The 21,331-nt window shown below is 36.0% G+C and overlaps 1 protein-coding gene across 1 annotated transcript in view; it reads left to right on the top strand.

Annotated features, from left to right (window-relative positions):
* The window catches only part of CARPA (Carbonic anhydrase-related protein A), a 799,359-nt gene that overhangs the window by 688,175 nt on the left and 89,853 nt on the right, over positions 1 to 21,331 (top strand). The window contains exon 8 of the mRNA XM_081737978.1: positions 14,924 to 15,055. Within this exon, the coding sequence (XP_081594104.1) occupies positions 14,924 to 15,055 (132 nt within the window). The remainder of the gene's footprint in view (positions 1 to 14,923; positions 15,056 to 21,331) is intronic.

Here is a 21,331-nt window from a genome sequence, read left to right as displayed (position 1 = left end):
TTAAGCCTTTTCACGCCGAGTCCGAGAAAAAAAATGCCGAATCCCTCTGCTTACTCTCACATAGTATACTAATAACACCATTATAAATTATCCAAGATAATTCAAGATAAAAATACAATATCAAATTAAATGTAATAAAATATAATTATACAAATCAAATAAGTTATAACAAAATTATTAATGATGACTACCTCTAAGCCCACATCTTTCACTAACACAAAAATTATATTATAAAAAATAAAAGCAAAGAGGAAATCCCCCTTACTATTACTTACGAATAATTTACACTGCTAAAAAAAATTGTAGGTGGCCTACTTAAAAAGGTAGGTTAATTCCTGTAGTTTTTGGACTTAACGTGTAGCGGACGTATAACTTAAAACAGGGCCGTCGCGTGGGCGGGGCGATTGCCCCGGGCGCTGCGACCAAAGGGGGCGCCAGGAAGACAAATATAGAAAATTCATAGAATTCAGATTATTTTGGTAAATATTTTTTTTTTAAAAAAAATAGTGTTAATTTAGATATTTTAATAATTATCAGGCTACGGCTAAGTAAAATTTATTTATTTATTTATTTATTTCGTAAGGACAACACAATAGCTTAATGCCTAGTTATAGTGTCGTCTACATAATTATCTAACATACATTATTATACATACACATATATACGTCGTTTAATTATGCAGAAGTTATTGTCTGACAATTATTTTGAACTTGTTTTCGGACATTACTAAATACATGTACCCGAAATCTAATCGTTTTGTTATAAGAAGCACATATTCTCCACAGAGAAGACTTATGTAATAGGTTAGTTCTTGTTTTTCTTCAATAGAATGTTCCAGTGTTTGCTCTTCTTCAAGAACTAATTCTGGACAGTCAATTTTACCATTTAATAATTTATGTAAGAACAACAAATCAAAAACACATTTCATTTTCAAACATTAGAAGAAAGGAGAAGTTGTTACCAAGTCTTCATAGTGAACATACTTTGTGTAGAAGCCGGTTTTCTTGTATGCAAGCATTTTTAAAAAAAATAAACTGTATATTTTTATTGCATCAAAGTATTTAGTGACATTTGGTGTCCAAACAATACAACAGTATTATAATTTTGACCTCACATACGAAAAATATAACCTATAAATGTTAATTCTTCGTAGAAATCATGCACTATCCTATAAATTAAACCTAGGTTTCTATATGCAATACTCGTTATTGCGTCAACGTGTTGAGCAAAGATTAATTTAGTATCAAATATAACTCCTAGATCTTTGATAGTATTTGCGGAGTAGGCAAGGAAGTGCCACTGATTGTATAGGTAAAGTTAATTGGATTTTCTTTCTTCACGAAAGATACAGAGTTACATTTGGACACATTTAGGACTAATATATTCTTATCACACAATATTTGAACTCTCTATAGATCCTATTGAAATTTCACTCAGTCATCAATTGTACTTACTTTCAGTGGCGTAGATAAGGAGGGGGGATAAGGGGGATATATCCCCCCCTTGAACCTTTAACTCAGTCAAAATTGTTATATCTGATCTTAACATTTTGTTTGAAAAATTCAATATATATGTTGCTCAGTACAAAAATGCGTTCAAATTAATGGAAGGGTTTCGTTCTCTAAGAAATACCCCGTACGCACACAACATTGTAGAAAGGAATTGATGGTGAAATTAATCCTATATCAATTACATAGTCAGATATTTATAGAAGCAAATTCTTTGCAAGTCGATAGGCATTTGAAATAAATATTTCAAATTTCTACTTTTCTGAAATCGAAATTGACTGCGTCAAAGCCTTTTCACTTTTTCCAAATACCGCCGCTAAATTTGATCATGGTAACTTTTGATGCTTTCTTTGTGATTCATAAATTATCCTTCTTCCCCGGCATAAATTCATCTTATTATAAATGAAACGACATCACTAATCATATTTGGTAATATACTTCATTTCTATCTCAGAGAATTATAACACGCAAATGTTTCTCTGCGAAGTATTTTCCTCGAGAGGAAAAGAATGTTCATTTTTTAACACTTTATGTATAAAAAAAATACCGAACAAAAACAGTTGCTCATTTCTGTGGAGACTAATATTTTCCAAAGTTCTGTTAAAACGTCTCTTTTTACAACGACAGGAGGGTTGTTTTTTTTTATATGTGCAAAGGCAATAAATACTTTCAATGGGTGGTCAGTCGAAAGACGTGGTTGGCTTCGTTCACCAACAATGAGATTGCGCTCGCCTACTCGGAAGGGTGAAAGGAAAGGAAAGCTGTTACTCAATTTTTATTCGAGGTAGACAAGGGTTTTGTTGAAATCGAGGTAAAAACTCGAAAACTTAGTTTGCCGGGCAAGCTGTTGTGCGCGGAGTGTGAAATCTTGCGTTCACGTAAAATGTCGCAAAGCAAATTGACAACTTTTTTTACGCGTAAACGAATAGTTATTGAAGATGGAGAAGAGAATAGAAGTGATGTGAAAAAAAGGCGTGTAACGAGTGCGAATGCAAATATTATTGAAAATATGCAAAATGCTGGTGTTAGCGCTCCTGGTTCACAAGCTATACAACTTGTAAGCGACATTTCATGTTTCGTGAATAGGAAGTTAAGTGATGAAGAGAAAATTCGGGCGCTTGAAAATGTGTGCGTTCCGTGTAAAGATTACAAGTTTCCTCTTTTGGAGAAATTTAAGGAAAGGAAACTTCGATTTAGACATCAGTGGCTGGAGGAATTTAATTGGTTAGCCTACTCAGAAGTGCATCAAGGAGCATACTGTAAGTACTGTGTGATATTTTCACATTTGGGAGGATGTGGTGGGCAACCTTTGGGGCAACTTGTCAAAATAAAGTTTGATAATTGGAAAAAAGCAAAAGAAACATTCAGGGAACATAGAAACACGAAATATCATATAGATAGTGTGGGGAAGGCAGAAGATTTTTTGAAGGTAATGAAGAATAATTCGGGGAATGTAATTGAAGTCTTCAACAGGGACAGGACTAAGAAAGTACAAAAAAACCGCAAAGGTCTCGCACCTATTGTAGATGCTATTATTTTGTGTGGAAGGGAAGAAATTGCTTTACGAGGACATCGTGATCATGGCAAATTAGATGTAAATGAAACAAGCGATTATACTAAAATGGGGAAATTTCGCGCCATTTTAAAATACCGAGCACAGGGAGACAATGATTTTCGAGAATTTTTAGAGGCACCAGGAGAAAGAAATAAATACACAAGTCCAACAATTCAGAATGAAATTATTGAGTGCTGCAATCAACTCATATTGAAGAAAGTTGTTTCGCGAGTTAATGCTGCAAAATGCTTTTCGTTATTGGCTGATGAAACAACGGATATCACAAATGTAGAGCAGTTGGCTCTTTGTGCAAGATATGTTGAAAATGGATCTGTACGAGAAGATTTTCTCCAATTCGTTAAAGTTGAATCACTTACAGGTAACGACTTAGCGGAAATAATTTTGACAAGTTTAAAAGACTTCGGCATAAATTGTGAATATTTGCTCGGACAAGGATATGACGGTGCCGCAAATATGTCCGGTCAATATAAGGGTGTTCAAGCGTTAATAAGGAAAAAATATCCTTTGGCAGTTTATGTACATTGCGCAGCTCATTCTCTAAATTTAGCGGTTACGAAAAGTAGTGAAATTTTACCAATAAAAAGCTGTTTAGGAGTAGTGGAGAAAATGTACGAATTTTTCAGTTCACCAAAGAGAAAATCTATTTTAAACAAAATGATAGAGAAGGCAGATATACCACCAAATGCAAAATCATTGAAAAGACTTAGTGTTGTCAGGTGGACAGGAAAATTCGAAGCAGTTCACGATTTCATAGAATTGATTGAATTTGTATTTGAGGCATTGGAGGAGATATCCACGTGGAGTGATTCTACAGGTACGGACGCAAGGCTTGTCGTTAACTCTTTAGACTTCGAGTTTCTTCTGTCTTTATACACAATTGATTTCGTTTTTAGCTATGGCTTGCCGTTATGCAAATTTTTGCAGTCAGAAAACATCGATCTTGCGGAAGCCGTAAATAACGCACAAAACATTGTGGAAGAATTTGATAGAATCAGAGGAGATTCTGAGAAGGTGTTCAAAAGAATATACAATAAGGCGCAGAAAGTAGCTGAAAGTTTGGGTGTAGAGGAGAAAATGAGGAGGGTTTCTATGCTTCAGAGAAACAGATCAAACCATAAAACAAATTCAGTTGAAGATTTTTTTAGAGTGAATATGTTTATTCCTTTCTTGGATCACTTTTCAAATCAGTTAAAAGAACGATTCTTAAAACACGAGAACATTTTCAGAGCCTTTATGTGCCTATTCAGTAATGACGACATGGAAATTGAGTGCGAGAAGTTCGAAGATCTGGCTGCATTTTATTCTCCTTTTGTGGATAGAGATTCATATGGAGAACTGAGACTCTGGAAAACTAGATTGGCAAATGTAGGATGTAATCCCCGTACTGCCATTGAAGCACTGGAAAAATGTGACAGCAGGAGCTTTCCTAACATACATAAGCTACTGCAGATCTTATGTACTCTACCTGTGTCTACTTCCACCCCGGAAAGAACCTTTTCCACTCTCAAGCGCCTGAAAACCTACGTAAGAAATTCCACGTCTCAGACAAGGCTAAATGGACTAGCAGCTCTTTCCCTTCATCATGACATACCACTGTCGAGTGCTGAAGTGATAGATGAACTAGCAAAGAAAAAGCGTCGTCTCGAGTTTGTTTTGTGATGTGATATTCTGTGTAATTGTGACTACTTTTTTTTTTCGAAGCAATGTAAATAATTGTGCGAATAGTATGAATAGATCATATATATATTATAAACGTTTGATAGACAGTACAAATATAAACAAAGATTTTAAAGTCGTAAATTTAACGTTTACAAGACTATTAAATAATTTGATATTTTATCGTGTGCATGGAATCGGGACATTTGAGCAGCGAGAGCTGAAATACAAGCCCACTAGATTCAAATACAGGTATGTAGGTTTGTATTTTTGGGTTCAAATTTAATATTAGTATGTAATAGCAAGAATTAATTATATTTTTTTGTTTTTGGAAACTTTGAATTGTTTATGTCTTTCTATAGATATACACGTAGGAAGAAACTTCATTTATTGATCAATATTTCTCCCATAAAATCAGCTATGAACTGTTAATTAATTAATAATTGTTAATTAGTTTATATATATATATATATATATATATATATATATATATATATATATATATATATATATATATATGTGTGTGTGTGTGTGTGTGTGTGCCCTTCCTCAGTTTCCTGACATATCCCCCCCCTTGTCGAAGTGCTATCTACGCCACTGCTTACTTTGGAGTATAATTTGAGATTGTCGGCAAAAACAAGAAGTTGGGAGGTTTTAATACACAGAGGAATATCATTAATAACAAGAAGAAACAACAGAGGAGCTAAATTAGATCCTTGAGGGACTCCCGATAGAGTATCGAACTTGAGAATTACCGGTAATGTAAAACATCGTCTAGAATTATTCAACTGGAACCCTCTCCAGCCCTCTTTGGAGAGTTTTTTTTTTAATCTTGGAATTTAATACCTAGGTATTTGTATATTCTATGCTATTACTATGTTGATGTGTGTCAAGTTCAAAATAAACAAGAAAAGCACTCGATTTCACTCATTCAAAACTATGTTTTCATTAACTTTTTATGTTTTCAAATACAAAAGGCATTCACTTTTGAAAAATTGACATAATACCAACTTCTTTTAGCATACATTATAATCTTACATTCCGTATTTAAATGTAGGAGTAGAGAATGAACTCTAGTTATTTTCATAACACACTGGGTGGGCCTGAGAATTCTCGCCCAGGGCGCTTTCAAGCCACGCGACGGCCCTGTCTGAAAACGCATGTTTTATAATACTTTCCGTATAAGTGTTCCATCTATACGTATTTTCCGTATGAAACAATATGGGCGGTCAGGATCTCACATACAAATAGACGTATATAACATATAGCTGACGAAGATAACATACATTCAGAATATATGTATGTAGTATAAGGAAGACTATTAGATATCAGACACCTTGCAACGGCATGATGTAACATCCAAGGGTAGTGCGTATGTATAACGTATGCCCCATACTGATTTCTGTAGTAAGCAAGAGGATTCCTTATATTTGTACAATATACCGCTGTCCGGAGAACGGATTTTTCTCTGTGTAGACCAAAATCTATTAGTAGCTAATCGTAGACAAGATATAACAATATTGTTCTGCAGTGTCTTGAAGAGGAGTGTTTTCATGAAAGTAATTATGAAATTTATCACATGAGTGCAATTGACCACAACACTGAAGTCGGAACAGGATGGTCCATGGTGATGTTTTTGGATCTTCTAACGATATGTGCAATTAATGCACTTTGAATCCTGAAATTCAATACAAGTTCACCTCAAATTGTCACGAAGGTCATGTTTTGGAGGATGTCACCTGGAAAATTGTTAAACCTGAGACGCAACGCCTGTACTGTATTTCCCAAGTTCAAGTTGAAATTAGGAACACCACTCCGAATGTTACTTGGTGTTGAGGAAGATAGAATGGCCGACCTTAAGAAATCATCAAGCTCCGTCCAGAAAACTACAAGGAAGTGATGCATGAAATGCAAGAAACGGATGTGTGGAGAACATATCAAAGACATTTGTGTAACATGCTTGAAATCTGTCTAATAGTCATGAAACAAAAGTCCATTATATTCAGTAAAACGGTGTAAACAACCAAAATTATAACCTGTAATTAACATTTTATCAAATAAATGGAAGATTCTTCATTTAAAGATGATTTTAGTTATTATTATTATAAATTTTAATGGGTGGGTGACACCTATTACCCACGCGACTAATTGTGCACAACATACACATGCGCCTATCGCAGTGTTAATAATTATTTACAAACAAATTCCTGGTAACGAAAGCTGTTACCATAGCAACCAGACTACTACGAATAATCGAACATTTACCTCTAGCGACAGCAAGATAAAACATTTTCAAATCAAGATTATTCGTGACATTTTATAACGTTTCTTCTTCGAATTGGTAGCTGTTACGAGAAGCAATAGGATTTTTGCCCAACATATTAAATATGCTAAAGGAAGTAGATTCATGTAGATACATATCATCGTTGTAAACTGGAGTTGAATGTCTCTTTCAGCACAAAGACTTTAGATGTGGTCCCATAGCTTAACTAGATTCCTACCGCGACGGGAATCAAATCCGGGGCTCCCGTATCAAAGGAGCATAGCTTAACCATATAGCCACGAAGGACCTCAAATAGGTTATACGCAGGCATATATACGTGTGTATGTTGGTTTAAAAGTGTACCTTCAAAGAGAACCGTACGTAACAAAAGAAATAAACATGAACATGTTTTAGATAATTATAAAAAAGAAAAATAAACACGAAAACAGATTCAAGTCCGTGTGTAGTTAAGTCGATATGATCATTTGAAAACAAACTACATACTGGTAGAGAATCTGGGGAGTTTTATAAAAGGATTTTCATCAATCGAAATATGGCCTACAACTGTACGGGGGAAATATAACAAGTGAATGTAACGTAACGTAATTACAGCTTCAGGCAGTGCAATGTACGTATGGTAGACAGATGATCGTATGAATGTTAGGTTTCCCATTGATGTAGCAATCTTGTAGGAAATAACATTTCAAGCATTAATTATTTTAAACTTCGTTTTTTCTAGCTGCACGTGTTTAGAAGAAACAAAGCAAAATTTATAACAACATAGTAATATTTTCCTGTTTCTAATTTTATCTTCCTTTATACGAGTAGGTAATTTGTCTGCTAATGAACTGTTGTTTGAATCATTACATCATAACATTATATATATTTTATTCCTTTAACGTTAATTAAACCGGTTATTGGATCTGTTTAAATGTCTCAGATCTGGATCAAAGAAAAATTTACAGGAAACATTCTCCTGTATTAAATAGAAATTATAGGTTCAATTGGAAGCCATCTTCTGACAACCAACGTTTCCTACAATGACGTGTTGTTTAATAGATGGCTTCTACCTTTCTTGTTTAATTATTTTGTTTGTTTTATTTAAGGACGTTGCATTTTGAATACCTGAAGCATTTTTTTTGTTTGTTTGTTTGCTTTTCAAATCTTTGATTTATGTGGAGGATTATTTCTTAATTTTCTTGCAAATGAATTGGTAATTTAGTTGTTTCATTTTACTAATTTTTTTCCCTCAGATTTCTTTACATTTAGATTACTTCCTGAAAATTAAATCGTATTTATTTAATTAAAAGTTTAGTTTACCAAAAACCCTTTTATACAGAGTGGCCCAAAAGTAGGTATACAAGACTGTATGCTTTATATATGTTGATGTGTATTACCTACTTTTGAGTCACTCTGTATATTTACCTTATCTGTTGGTGTGGCTGTCCGTCCGGGAGAAAAAAAAAGTTCAAAAATTAACTTTATTAGAGGCATGACATCTGGTGTTTAGAGTTTTCAAAATTACCATGGGTTTCAACGTTTTTAAAGTTTGACCCAGCATGAAAAAAAAAGAAAGAATGAGAGTATTTGCATAAGCAGTCCACACGAGAGGTTGAAATTTTGTGTGAAACTTCGAATCAAGACGAATTCTATGTGAAAGGACCAGAAAGAAGAAAGCAAAATATTGCCCACAATAACACGTGGGAGAACTTCCTGTTACGCTATAAGGAAAATTAAAGATAGTATACAGGGCTTAGAACTGAATGCCACTCACCAGGTTATATGACTTATTCAGAAGATGTCCATCTTATAGAAGATATGAGGAAAATAGAAAGAAATTGAGAGATTTTTATTAAACGCCAGCAGAGACATAGACTTATTACAAGCAAATACAGAAGAAACTAATTATATACAAAGAAAAAAAACGTGTGTGGCGTACGTATAATGTAGGTTACATGGGTAAATCCTGTACTTTTTGGACTTTACTGCTATACATAACATCCTGCAGCAAATATGTTTTATAATACTTTCCGTATGTGTTCTATCTATACGTACTTTCCGTATGAGTGTATACATGGTAAGGATCTCATATACAGATGGACGTATTTAACATATAGCTGGCGTATGTAACATACCTAGACGCATGTAATATTTATTTATTTATTGAAGAAATTCCCAGATACAGCATAATTCTGCCATTTTACACAGGGAAATGTCAACAAGCGGGAAAAAAAGAAAAAGAATTTAAAAAAAAATAAACAACAACAGTAACATCAATAGTATTAACAAAGAGTGCACAAGTAATATTATTTAGCCAGCACGCGTTTTATTCCTCTTTCAAACACTGGGTAGCTCGAAAAAAATGTCCACCTCACTTGTTGGATTATTATAATAATTGGGTACTCGGTGGAAAAAAAAAACCTCTGTATAATTGTCAACCTAGGGCGTGCAAGATGGAATAGGTGGGTATTCCGGGTTTTGCGGGAAGGGACATGTAAGGATAGTTGTTGAATTAGGGTTTCTGATCTCAGGTTCCCATTTACAATCTTATGAAGAAACTTCAAATCAGAGTTATTTCTGCGTACTTCCGGCATCTGGATATTAAGATATCGCAAAATTTCCTCCTTAGGTAATATTCGAAGTGCGGGAACACGAAAACGTACTATTGCAATAAAGAAATTGAGAACAGACTCAAGTCTAGAGAGATGTGTAGGTGCGGCCATGGCCCATATGGAAGAGCAGTATTCGATCTTGGATGCTATTAGAGTTTTATAGAATGTTGTTAATGATGCCAAAGTACGTAGTTCAGTGAATCGGTAAAGAAGCCCCAGCATACGCATTGATTTCTTAACTATTGAGGAGAAGTGGTCAGAGAACGAGAGTTTCGAATCAAAGATGACACCAAGATCATTATGACTGGCAGAATGTGTTATAGGGGAATCGTTAATATGGTATTTGGAGGGAACAGGAGACTTTTTCAGAGTAATTGTAATACCGTCTCATTTCTTACTGTTAAGTTTCAATTGCCACATTTCACACGAGTCTACAAGATAATTTATGTCTTCCTGTAGAGCAATTGTGTCATGGAAACGTGATATTCCTCCATATAATTGCAATCGTCAGCAAAAAGCAAAAGGCCATTAGGATTAACTGATAGGTGAGAGTAGAGATCGTCCATATACAGGACAAATAGCAGGGGCCCTCGTATTCTTCCTAGCAGGGGCCCTTCTATACAGAAGACTGTTAGATGTCAGACTTCCTGCAGCGGCATGATGTAACATCTAAGCGGGGAAAAAAAGGGAGTACGTATGTAGTATATGGATAACGTACGTTCAATACAGATTTCGGTAATAAACATATGGATATCCATATATTTGTTCAATATAACGCTGTCCGGATAACCGATTCTTCTCAGTGCAGTGGATCGTAGAGTTACGAGCTTAATCCGTTCTGCAATGCTGTTCGTAACCTGGAATTACTCCGATTGAAGTTTAGATAAACCAATTCTAGCCACGAGAACATAATACTGCATGTATTCTTTAAGAAAATAAGCGCTTTACTGCAATGAGGAGGATAGAAGGAAAAATCCTATTTTTTTAAGAAGCAAATAAGAAGCATTATATATTTTTTTAAAAAAAGAATATGAGTGCTAAATATCACGAAAATTGAAGAAAAGAATAGAAACTGGTTTCTGAACATCGAGCCCTGACAGATATACCTAGGTACACGTGTAGTTTACGGCAAAGCAAAAAGCACTGCTTGGCGCATGCCAGTACAGGCGTGTGTACACGCTCGTATAGCGAATCCGAGTATTGTTTGTAATCCGAATGAGAAAAAAAAAATCCAAAAACGTGTTCATAAGCCAAAGTGTTCACGAATCCGGATCTACTGTAAATAAAAATTCTCCATGACCGTACTAGTGCAATTTATGAATTCTTTATAATATCAAATAATACTTTCGAGAAAGTAAATATTTTCAAATATTAGGGACAGCGATAACAGACCAAAACTGTGTCCACAAAGAAATTAAAAGTTGACTGACAGCAGGGAATTTGCAGTGTTATTAACTATAGAATATTTTAAACTTCGTGAATTTTGTCGAACAATTTGAACCTTAGAACATATTGTAATATCATCTGCTCAACAACAACAACAACGAAGCAGACGACGGATGTCACCAATGAACTTATGATCCGAAAAAGGTCGAACGTTATCACCACCCCAAGGTTTTACGAGGACTCTCAAGGATTCGATGTATAAGAAGGATATAATCTGCAAAGGCATCAGTCTAATCTGGAACTGGTCACCTTACCTGCCTTCTCTTAGCTACGCTGGGTCCTCAGAATACCTTACTTGGATGCGTCTGGGTCCTGAGATTTCCTACCTCTCTCTTGGCTGCATCTAGACCCTGAGATATTCTACCTCTCTCTTGGATGCGTCTGGGCCCAGATATTTCCTACCTTACTCTTGGATACGTCTGGGTCCTGAGAATTTCTACCCCTCTCTTGGATGCATCTGAGCCCCAAGATTTTCTACCTCTCTCTTGGGTGCATCTGGGCCCTGAGATTTTCTACCTCACTCTTGGATACGTCTGAGCCCTGAGAATTCTTACCACCCTCCTGGCTGCAACTGAGCCCTGAGAGACACTATACACCCAGTTCTTGTCTGCGAATGGGATCTGAAGTTCTCTCGATCCTATCCCTTGGTTGCAATTGACTCTGGGACATTCCTAATTATAAACTACCAAATTAAGGGACTTCACTTAGTCTTCACATTATCTTTAGAAATTGTTATCATACTGCAACATAGAGAAATTTTATAATGAAACGGTTGTGGAAGAAATTACTATCTCATCTGCCATTGTTGTCTCTGCCAATTTGTTTGCAATAGAAGTTGATATCAAACTCAGACTGAAACTAAAAATAAAACCCTGGAGCAAGTATTCGAATCCAAGAGAGACGGTAATGGCGAATGGCGGAAACTTCATAACGAGGAATTACATAATTTATACCGTTTTCCTAATATTCTTACAGTCATTAAGTCGAGGAGGCTCAGGTGGACAGGCTATGTGGACTGTATGGAAGAAAATAGTAACGCTTTTAACTAGAAATCCAATCGAAAAAAAAATCCATTAGGAAGGCCTAGGCGTAAATGGGGGGACAATATTGAGATGGATCTTACAAAAATAGAAAGTACATAATACAAGATGGATCCAGGTGGCTAGGGACAGAAGTCACTGGAGATTTTTTATGAATACGACATTAAATCTTCTGGTTCTATGGGCCAAAGAGTTAATAATATAATAAGTGAAATTGGAAATGCGTGCTTTGCTAGACGTCAATAAATACTAACAGGCATACACCCAGAAATTTTCGTCGGAGATCTCCAAAATTTAGTATATTGGATGTACTTTGAACAGAGTGAATCACTGTCTATTAGTTGGTTGGATTAGTGTTGAACTGGCTTTCACTAGTGTCGCTATTAGTATTACTAGCACTACTATCGGATAGTCCAAACTCAAAGAACATTGGAGAAACTAATAAAATATTATTTCATTTTGCGCTTGACATTGTCAGAACTAATTGCAATCGTATCACGATGTCAGATTGCATTTTACAATACCTGGCGACATTGACCACCATGCATGAATGAAGTTGAATGAGATGATGACCAGATATATTATGTCTATTTATAAACCTATGCATATAATAATGAATGTAACGATGGTTATTCCTTAATACTCATAAACTGCTGGACTGATTTTGATGATTTGTGACTCCTTTTTTATAAATCATATTATTTTGATCAAAATGCTCATCGGAAGGTGAAAGCGGGCTTCAAACTTTATGGGAAAAATCAAGCATCTGACGATCTCCTCAATTTAAAATGATTAAACTTGGTAAATACATGCTCATTTAAAATAAAAGAACCCGCGTTTCTGAAAATTCCCGTTTTAATGGGGGTAATGAGAACATCCTCTCTATATACAAAAATTAATGTAACGATGTTCGTCCACGAACACTTCCTATACTGCTCTACCGATTTCAATGTTTTCCGGTATATAACTAGACCCTAGCCAGAGTTGGGCTTTTGTTATATTTCGTTGGTCAAAATGCGTATCCTAAGGGAGGGAGCGGGGTTTCAAAATTTATGCAAAAAATTTAGAATCTCACAATCCTCTCAATTTAGAAAGAGGAAACTAAGCACATTAACTCTTCTTATAAACGAATAGAACTCGTGTCCCAGCGTTTTTTTTTTAAATCCCGTTTTAAGGAGAGGTAAAGGGTCATCTTCTATGTATATACAATTAATTTAACTATACTTATCCGCGATATCCTCGTAGCTACACTAATTTCGGTTCTTTTTGGTACATGAGTGTATCTTGGACTACTTTGAGTTCTTAACACTTTTGGGCAATGGGTAAAGGGTGAGGAGTATGACACGTGAAAATATGTTTGAATGCAGACTCCTTCTAAACCGCGTCACAAATTTTAATGATTTTCGGTGAATAAATGAACCCTGATCTAACTTAGGTTTTTGGCGTGGGAGACCCGGGTTCGATTCTCGGCGGGAGCTCATGTGGTTCGGATTCCACGTTAATCAGTAGGTCCACGTCTCATATAGCCTCGCTGCTGAACGGGACGTTAAACTCAAAATCAACTCAACTTAGGTTTTAGTAAATTTTTTGGCAAGGGAAGGAAAAGGCATGAGAGGTGACATCTAAAAATAACAGAAACCAATCTATATTAGTGCACAATCCATAATTTTTGAGGTTGCTAAGTCTATTAGTAACACTCCTAACGTCATCAAAGTCTAAGTTCAGTCCCACTGATGTTAGCTGGGGTAGGAAGAGGGTGATAATGGAAAATGTTCAGTGTTACTCTCCAACTTATGAGATGAATAGTGACGCTTCTGATGGTGTTTAAATCGAAAATTTATCCCCCATGTGTATCCTACAGAAAGGAAGGGGTTCAAACACTTTATATAAAACATATTCTCAAGGGACATTTCAACTTTGCTGTTGGCAGACAAATCACCTAATTGTAGATGAGTAAGTTGAATTTGAATTTGAGTTGAGTTGAGTTTAATGTCCCTTTCAGCAGCAACGCTATATGAGACGTTAACCTACTGATTAACGTGGCATCCGAACTACATAAGATCCCACTGGGAATAGAACCGAGATCTCCCAATAAATATGTTCAAATCTTCTCCCTTCGCCAAAGTAAAGTGTATTTTCTCCTCATGTTGAAGATATCGTGTAATTTTTCCATTTATACAGGATTTTTGCACTATACTGTAGTTTTATCACTGCTACCACCATAGCTCAGTGAAGATACCAGAGGGGATTCAAGACAGGAGAACTCATTCCGGTGGCTACGCCTGCCCTTCGAGACACATTATAATCATCTGGGGAGAACAAATCTTTGTCAGTGTTAAAAATTGATGTGAAAATTGCAATTTTACTTTCAAAAGTTTCGATTTTTTAAAATTTAACCTTTAGTTTCGATCCTCGCATGGATCCAACTTAACTACATCACTGAATGTTGTGAAAATCAGGGGTAAAAGTGAGAGCGATCGCGGGGGAAATGTCGTTAACCCACTTCCACAAAATATCGATTGCATCCCCTACTTCCTGAAACAAATTACAACGGGCGAAGATAGGGACGGGGATAGCGTGACGTCATGCGTTCTCCTACCTTGTCAGATCCAATTTTACCACAGGGTAAAATATTATAAAATTAATCTTCTCGGTATAAAATAAATGTGTATCCCTCCCCAAAAAATAATTCTTCTTTAAGTTTACTTCAAATTCCAGAAATTTAAAAGTGGTATTATCATTGCCATTGCTATTGTTATTATTAAAGTAATATTGATCAACAATATGTCTGATTTATATATATATATATATTTTATTTTTAGCTTTATGCTCTAAGAAAACTGATGCAAGGTTCACAGGACACTCCGAAGAGGCCTTTAGGAAATAATTCCAGACCAATTCAAAATCTTTATCATCGAACAGTTCGAACTAATATAGATTTTAGCAGTAAAGGGGTAAGTAACACATACAAAAGATTATGTTTAATAGATTTTAGCAGTAAAGGGGTAAGTAACACATACAAAAGATTATGCTTAATAGATTTTAGCAGTAAAGGGGTAAGTAACACATACAAAAGATTATATTTAATAGATTTTAGCAGTAAAGGAGTAAGAAACACATACAAAAGATTATGTTTAATAGATTTTAGCAGTAAAGGGGTAAGTAACACATACAAAAGATTATGTGCAATAGATTTTAGCAGTAAAGTGGTAAGTAACACATACAAAAGATTATGTGTAATAGATTTTAGCAGTAAAGGAGTAAGTAACACATACAGAAGATTATGTTTATCTTAAAAACTTTTACTGATTCATGTTTGATCAATCATTTTACGACAGAGTAAAAAAAAATATCGTAAACGATTGATTGTTAATGTAGTCTGGCCGTTGGATGACCGTTTTGCTTGCAGTCACTGATATCATACTTCACATCAAACCGTTTGCGTTAGTCCTTGCAACGTAAGAAAACATATTTTATGTGTAACTGATTATTTCATCAGTACATTTCCATATTCAGGTTTGTTTGTTTCTATATAGATATATTTTAGTTTGGCTCAGTTTTAGATTCAGGTATAAAATGGTTTGTAAAACAAGTAGAATTTGTAAACATTAAAATTCAAAGATATGCAAGAAATAATTTGTATACTGTTCAAATTTTATTTGGGCTATGTAATCGGAAATTGAAAAATCTTCTTAAAAGACAGAAGACAGTTTTATGTGTGCCGACCAGAGAGAGATCACTCGCACTTAACTGGGCTGGGGCTCAGTAACTGAACATGAGACCGAGTGGATCACGAGGTGTTCTCGGTGCTATGCTAAACGCTGATTGAATAGTGCGGCGTTGCCAGATAGTGTCGAGTGTTTACTGATGCCAAGATAATAAAGGAAGTAATCGTGGAATTCTACTTGGATACTTGCTGGAGAAATTAATTTTCGACACTTACCGCAATCTCGCTTCTCGAAATACAACGCGAGAATTCAGGAATATTCTTATTCTGACTACTACAGTAAACGTACAAATTTGGCAATAACGCATTATGGCGTTTTGCGCAAGTTTTGTCTCAAAATCTATTTCCTTAAATGTAAATTAATATTTAAATAAAACATGAAACATAACACAAAAAACGGTCTAACAATATACCTGTTTCGTAATAAGATTGTTACTTTAAAATACTTTACTCGCACAAATAAATATTTCATAAAACAGAGCACTTCTAGTAAGATCTAAGAGCAAGTGCCATCTTGTGCGCTCATTGTAAAACGAATCAAGTATTTTCTTTTATTTGTTACATTTTTCGATATCAGGGGACACAACCAAATGAGTCATTGTCTTGTGCTGTAGCTGAAACACTATCTTATTGTACAATACTTATAATATATAACGTTTCATTGCGCAGTAGTTAAGGGAATAAGCTTAAATATGTACTCACTTGCGGGTAGTGATCCACCTTAGAATGAGCTCAAAACCAAACGAAATTAGCGATCGTCAGTCCGAATGAGCACGATGCTTAGTGATCGTGAATTTAATTGCCATTAGTATGTCCAAACGGGGATCCCTGTTAAGGGGAGTGCTTGAGTGCAAGTAAGCGTGAACCTGATCCTGAATAAACGCAAGCCCCGCAACGAGTTTGTTGAGCACGACTATAATTGAGGTCAGTGAACCCGAGCCAGAGTAAACACAAGCTCCACTAAGGGTTATGAGTCTGAGCTTAAGTGACCGCGAGCCCAATTCAGGATAGAAACCCGATCCCGACTGAACGCCAGCCCTGTTAAGGGCAATGATCCCGAGCCCGAATGAGCGCAAGCTCCGCTAATGGTGTTACGCCAAATCCCAATTGAAGTTATCCAACTTGAGCACGAGTAAACGCGATCCTCGTCAAGAGCAGTGAGCTTGAACCCGAGTGAGTGTGAACCAAATTGGAGTTAACGAACTCGTACTGAGTGAGCCCAATCCCCACTAAGGGTAGTGAGACCGAGCTCTACTGATATTAGTGAGCTCGAAGGCAGGTAAATGTGAGTCCAATTGATATTAGTTAGCTCAAGCCCAAGTGAACGTGAGCCCAATTGAGCTTAAGCCTCAGCTCGAGCCCAAAGGAACGTGAACCCAATTGATATTAGTGAGCCCGTGCTCAAGTGTGCGTGAGCGCAATTGAGATTAATAAGCCTTAGCCCAAGCCTAAACAACGTGAGCGTATTTGAGGTCAACGAACCCGAGCCTAGGTAAGCGTGAGCTCAGCTTAGGGTAATGAACCCGAATCCAGGTGAACATGAAGCCAATGAAAGTTAGTGAAAAAGAATCCATACAAGCGCGATTCATGCTAAGTGTAATGAGCCAGAAACTCTAGTGAGGTTGAGCCAAATTGACGTTAGTGAACCCGAGTGAATGTAAGCCACGCTAAGGGTAATGAGCTCAAGCCCAAGTAGGTGTGAGTCAAACTGAATTAGCGAATGATCCCGAGCTTCACCGAGGGCAGTAAGCCCAAGCACAAGTAGGCGCGATCGCAATTAAGCTCAACTAGTTCAAAGCTAATGTGCACGTCTCCATTGAAGGTAGTGAACCCTAGCTTTATTGAAAGATGTGAGTTCGAGGGATCTCAATGCAAAATGATCATGTATGATGCCGACAGGACTTTAAACAATTAATGCTGTTATAAACGTGTTGCTGATTGCTTTATTAGAGTATGTTTATAGGAGGACCGAACATTTACATTTTCTGTGTAAACATTGTGCTCTCATTTTATAATATTTCAGCTCATATATATATATATATATATATATATATATATATATATATATATATATATATATATATATATATATATATATATATATATATATAATATATATATATATATATATATATATATATATATATATATATATAGTGATGTTATTGTAGAGATTCCTACATCACGTGTCACCATTTATGCAGTGGAAGAAAGCTTGTTATAAGGAGTCAGAATAGCGTGCAGACGAAATGTCAGTCAATTGTCTGTTTCCCGTGGGAAGCTTTCTTGTCTCCCGAAATAGAGGAACAGTGTTGCCAACACATTACTACATTTCTCACCCAGCTAAAATACTTAAAAATCAGCAGAATACACTAAAAAGCTCTCTAGATAGGACAAAAATGAAATGAAATATTCTAGTTTAACGTTCCATGATTACGCTCGTTAGGCTAAAGGATACGTGATTAAGGCAATTAAATAATGATGAAAAATTGATGGGATGAGCATGTGGAAGGAAACGGGAGTTCTCTGTGAAAACCCACGGACGTGATCTTCTAGTTATGAAAATGAAGAGCAAAATTGGTTTATTAGAAATTCTAGTACATGATTATAAACAATATAAATATGTTGACTGATAGAACGTATGGAATACGTCTCAATGTAACTAAAAAATGAAAATGAAATGAAATCTTTGAGTTTTATGTCCCACGATTACGCCAACTAGGCTAAAGGAGACGGCGATGATGAGAACTGAATGAAATGGTGGAGTGGAGAAAGTGGAAGGAAACGGGAAATCTCCGAGAAAACCCTCGCATACGGTGTTTATCCACCACAAAGCTCACTTGGCGTGAGCTCGGATCGCACCAAGGACCATATGCACCAGAGGTCAACGCTCTATCATTGAGCCACCACGGCCGCTCAATGTAATTACAATACTCAATCATTCCTTAATGCAGAGTAAAGTTTCCAGTATTTCACTTATATACACAAGTAACCTTCAACGAGAATTCATTGGGCTTAAATACGTACATGATGTGCATTAAGATCTTCACATACCTATTGTTATTAGTATCAGTGGATATTTCAAATTACATACAAAGTAACTTATTTTGGGCTTATAAGATTTCCCTTTCTAGTCAATTGGCATCCTCTAAACTGATGTGTACAGTGTATTCCTATAAACTACATCTGTTGAAGCTGATATTTCTATTTTCCAGTCTTATGAAGAAGTTTACTATTTTTTGTCACTAACCTTGATGTAACTTTTCGTCTTCTTAACACCATCAGTATGGATCCCGACTGCAGTTCATGACTGCAGTGCAGAGTTCAGAATTAACTGCTGTTAGATGCATGGGTGCACTGCAAAAATGCAGTTGGAATACACATTGGTAGCGTTAAGAAGACGAAAAGTTACAGCACGTCAAGATTATTGACGGGAAATAATATCTTCATAGCTCTGGTAAATAGAAATAACAGCTTCAGTGTGTTTAGTTTGTGGGAGTGTTTTCTATTAGTAACTGTGGTGTGTTTAGTTTGTGGGAGTGTTTTCTATTAGTAACTGTGACATCTCGCGTATTTTAATATCTCTGGATAGTATTTGAATAGTCCCGTCTCATTTACTGTTGTTTCTTCGAAAAGAGAGAGGATCGGGATACGATTGGTGAACAAGACTGCATATATCAGTGAGGGTAGGTCAATGTGGGCACCGTTGAGTGATATCACAATGATATTGTGAGGTCGGGTGTGCGTGATGTTGAAATGCTCTGAATATCAGAACGAGTGAGTGTGGTATTGAAATAATAATGTGAGTATGAAATCCAGTGAGTGTGATATCAGACTGATGATAGGATCGTGATTTCGAGGAGCGTGATGTTGAAAGGATGATACAGGCGTGAAGTCCAGTGAGCGTAATGTCGAAAGAGTGTTGTGAACATGAGGTTAAGTGAGCATGATGTTGAAATATTGACGTGAGCTTGAGGGCGAATAAAGTGATATATCACAATGATCTTGTGAATGAAATGTCGTGTAAACATGATGTTGAAATTATATGAGCGTGATATTGAAATGATGTTATTAGTATGAGATTAGTTGAGCGTGGTGTTCAAAGGATATTGTGAATCTGAGGTGTAGTCAGCATCATGTCAAATTAATGATGTCAGCATGAGATCGATTGAACCTGATGTCAAACTAGTAATGTGAGAGTAAAATCGAGTGAGCGTGATGTTTAAAGGACGTTGTGAGTATAGAGTCGAGTGAGCGTGATGTCGAAAGGGTGTTGTGTGGGTAAGATTAACTGAGCATGATGTCTAAACAATGTGAGCATAATGTTGAAATGATATGAGTGTGAGGTCACGCGAGCGTGATGTTGTAATGATGTTTCGAATTTAAGTTGAGTGAGTGTGACGTCCAAATAATTACGTGAGCGTTAGATCGAGTGATGGTGATGTCAGGCTAATGATACGATCGTGAGATCGAGTGAGCGTGATGTTGAAATGATGTGAGAATGAAGTTGAATGAGCGTAATACAGAAAGAGTGTTGAGAGCATGAAGTTGAGTGATGTCAGCGTGATATCGCAATTATATTGTGAGTGTAAGAACAAGTTAGCATGATGTCAGACTAACGGCATGAGTGTAGTGTTAGGTTAAAATGGGTTTCTTTGTTGAAAACGAGCATATTCGGAGGGAAAACCATTAAATTGGCAGCACTGCAGAGAAAGCTTTACGCGTAGTCATTGTTTCAATTACAACGCCAACAATTCCTTCCTTTTATTCCTGAGAAAAGAGAAAAAAGCATGAAGAGAAGAGAAAGATTTTCTCTCCAACCCTTCTTTCGCTATTAATCACATTCTCAGCATGCAAAGTAAGCATTACAACCCCATCCCATGCACAAGTCAACAAGCAACTGACACACAACCACACTAAATTCTGAATAAATTTTCCGTCTGCACCTTCTTTATTCTTCATTCAGCATTTTCTTCTTTTCTCTTTTTCCTCGCTTCTTGTGTTTCATCAAGTCAATGGATGCAGGATTAGGGTTACAAAGTGTTGCTTTATAATGACAAACATTGTATGAATTTCAAATTGTGTTTTTTTTTCCTACTGTTGAATAACAAGATACGACGCGTTCTTCATCATCTCTTTCTTGTAGAGAAGTATTTAGAATACACAACACATGCTATATTCACTAAATATGCACGAATACCGTGATTATCACAATGGTAGGTGTCGATACTTATTTGTTTTTTTTTTTTTTTAAATTGATGCATCATGCTGACGATTCGGTACTTACAAAATAAATAACAAAGTCTCGTATTCTGCGTTCTTAGCGATCTAATAGACCAGTGGTTCCAAAACTAGGGATCCCCTCAGAACCATAAAGGACAACCAAAGGAGGCAAAGGCTACTGAAAAAATGAACTAAATTTATTAAAAAAAGAAACGAAAAAGAATCGTTCATCCAATTCTCCATAAACTCTTAGATCAGACTCCAGCTCCAACACGTTACA

This window comes from Thermobia domestica, chromosome 14 (genome assembly GCF_964235325.1).
Source record: "Thermobia domestica chromosome 14, izTheDome1.hap1.1, whole genome shotgun sequence".
NCBI lineage: Eukaryota > Metazoa > Arthropoda > Insecta > Zygentoma > Lepismatidae > Thermobia > Thermobia domestica.
Note: the sequence above shows the minus strand (reverse complement) of the source record. Positions and strands in the feature narration are given on the sequence as shown.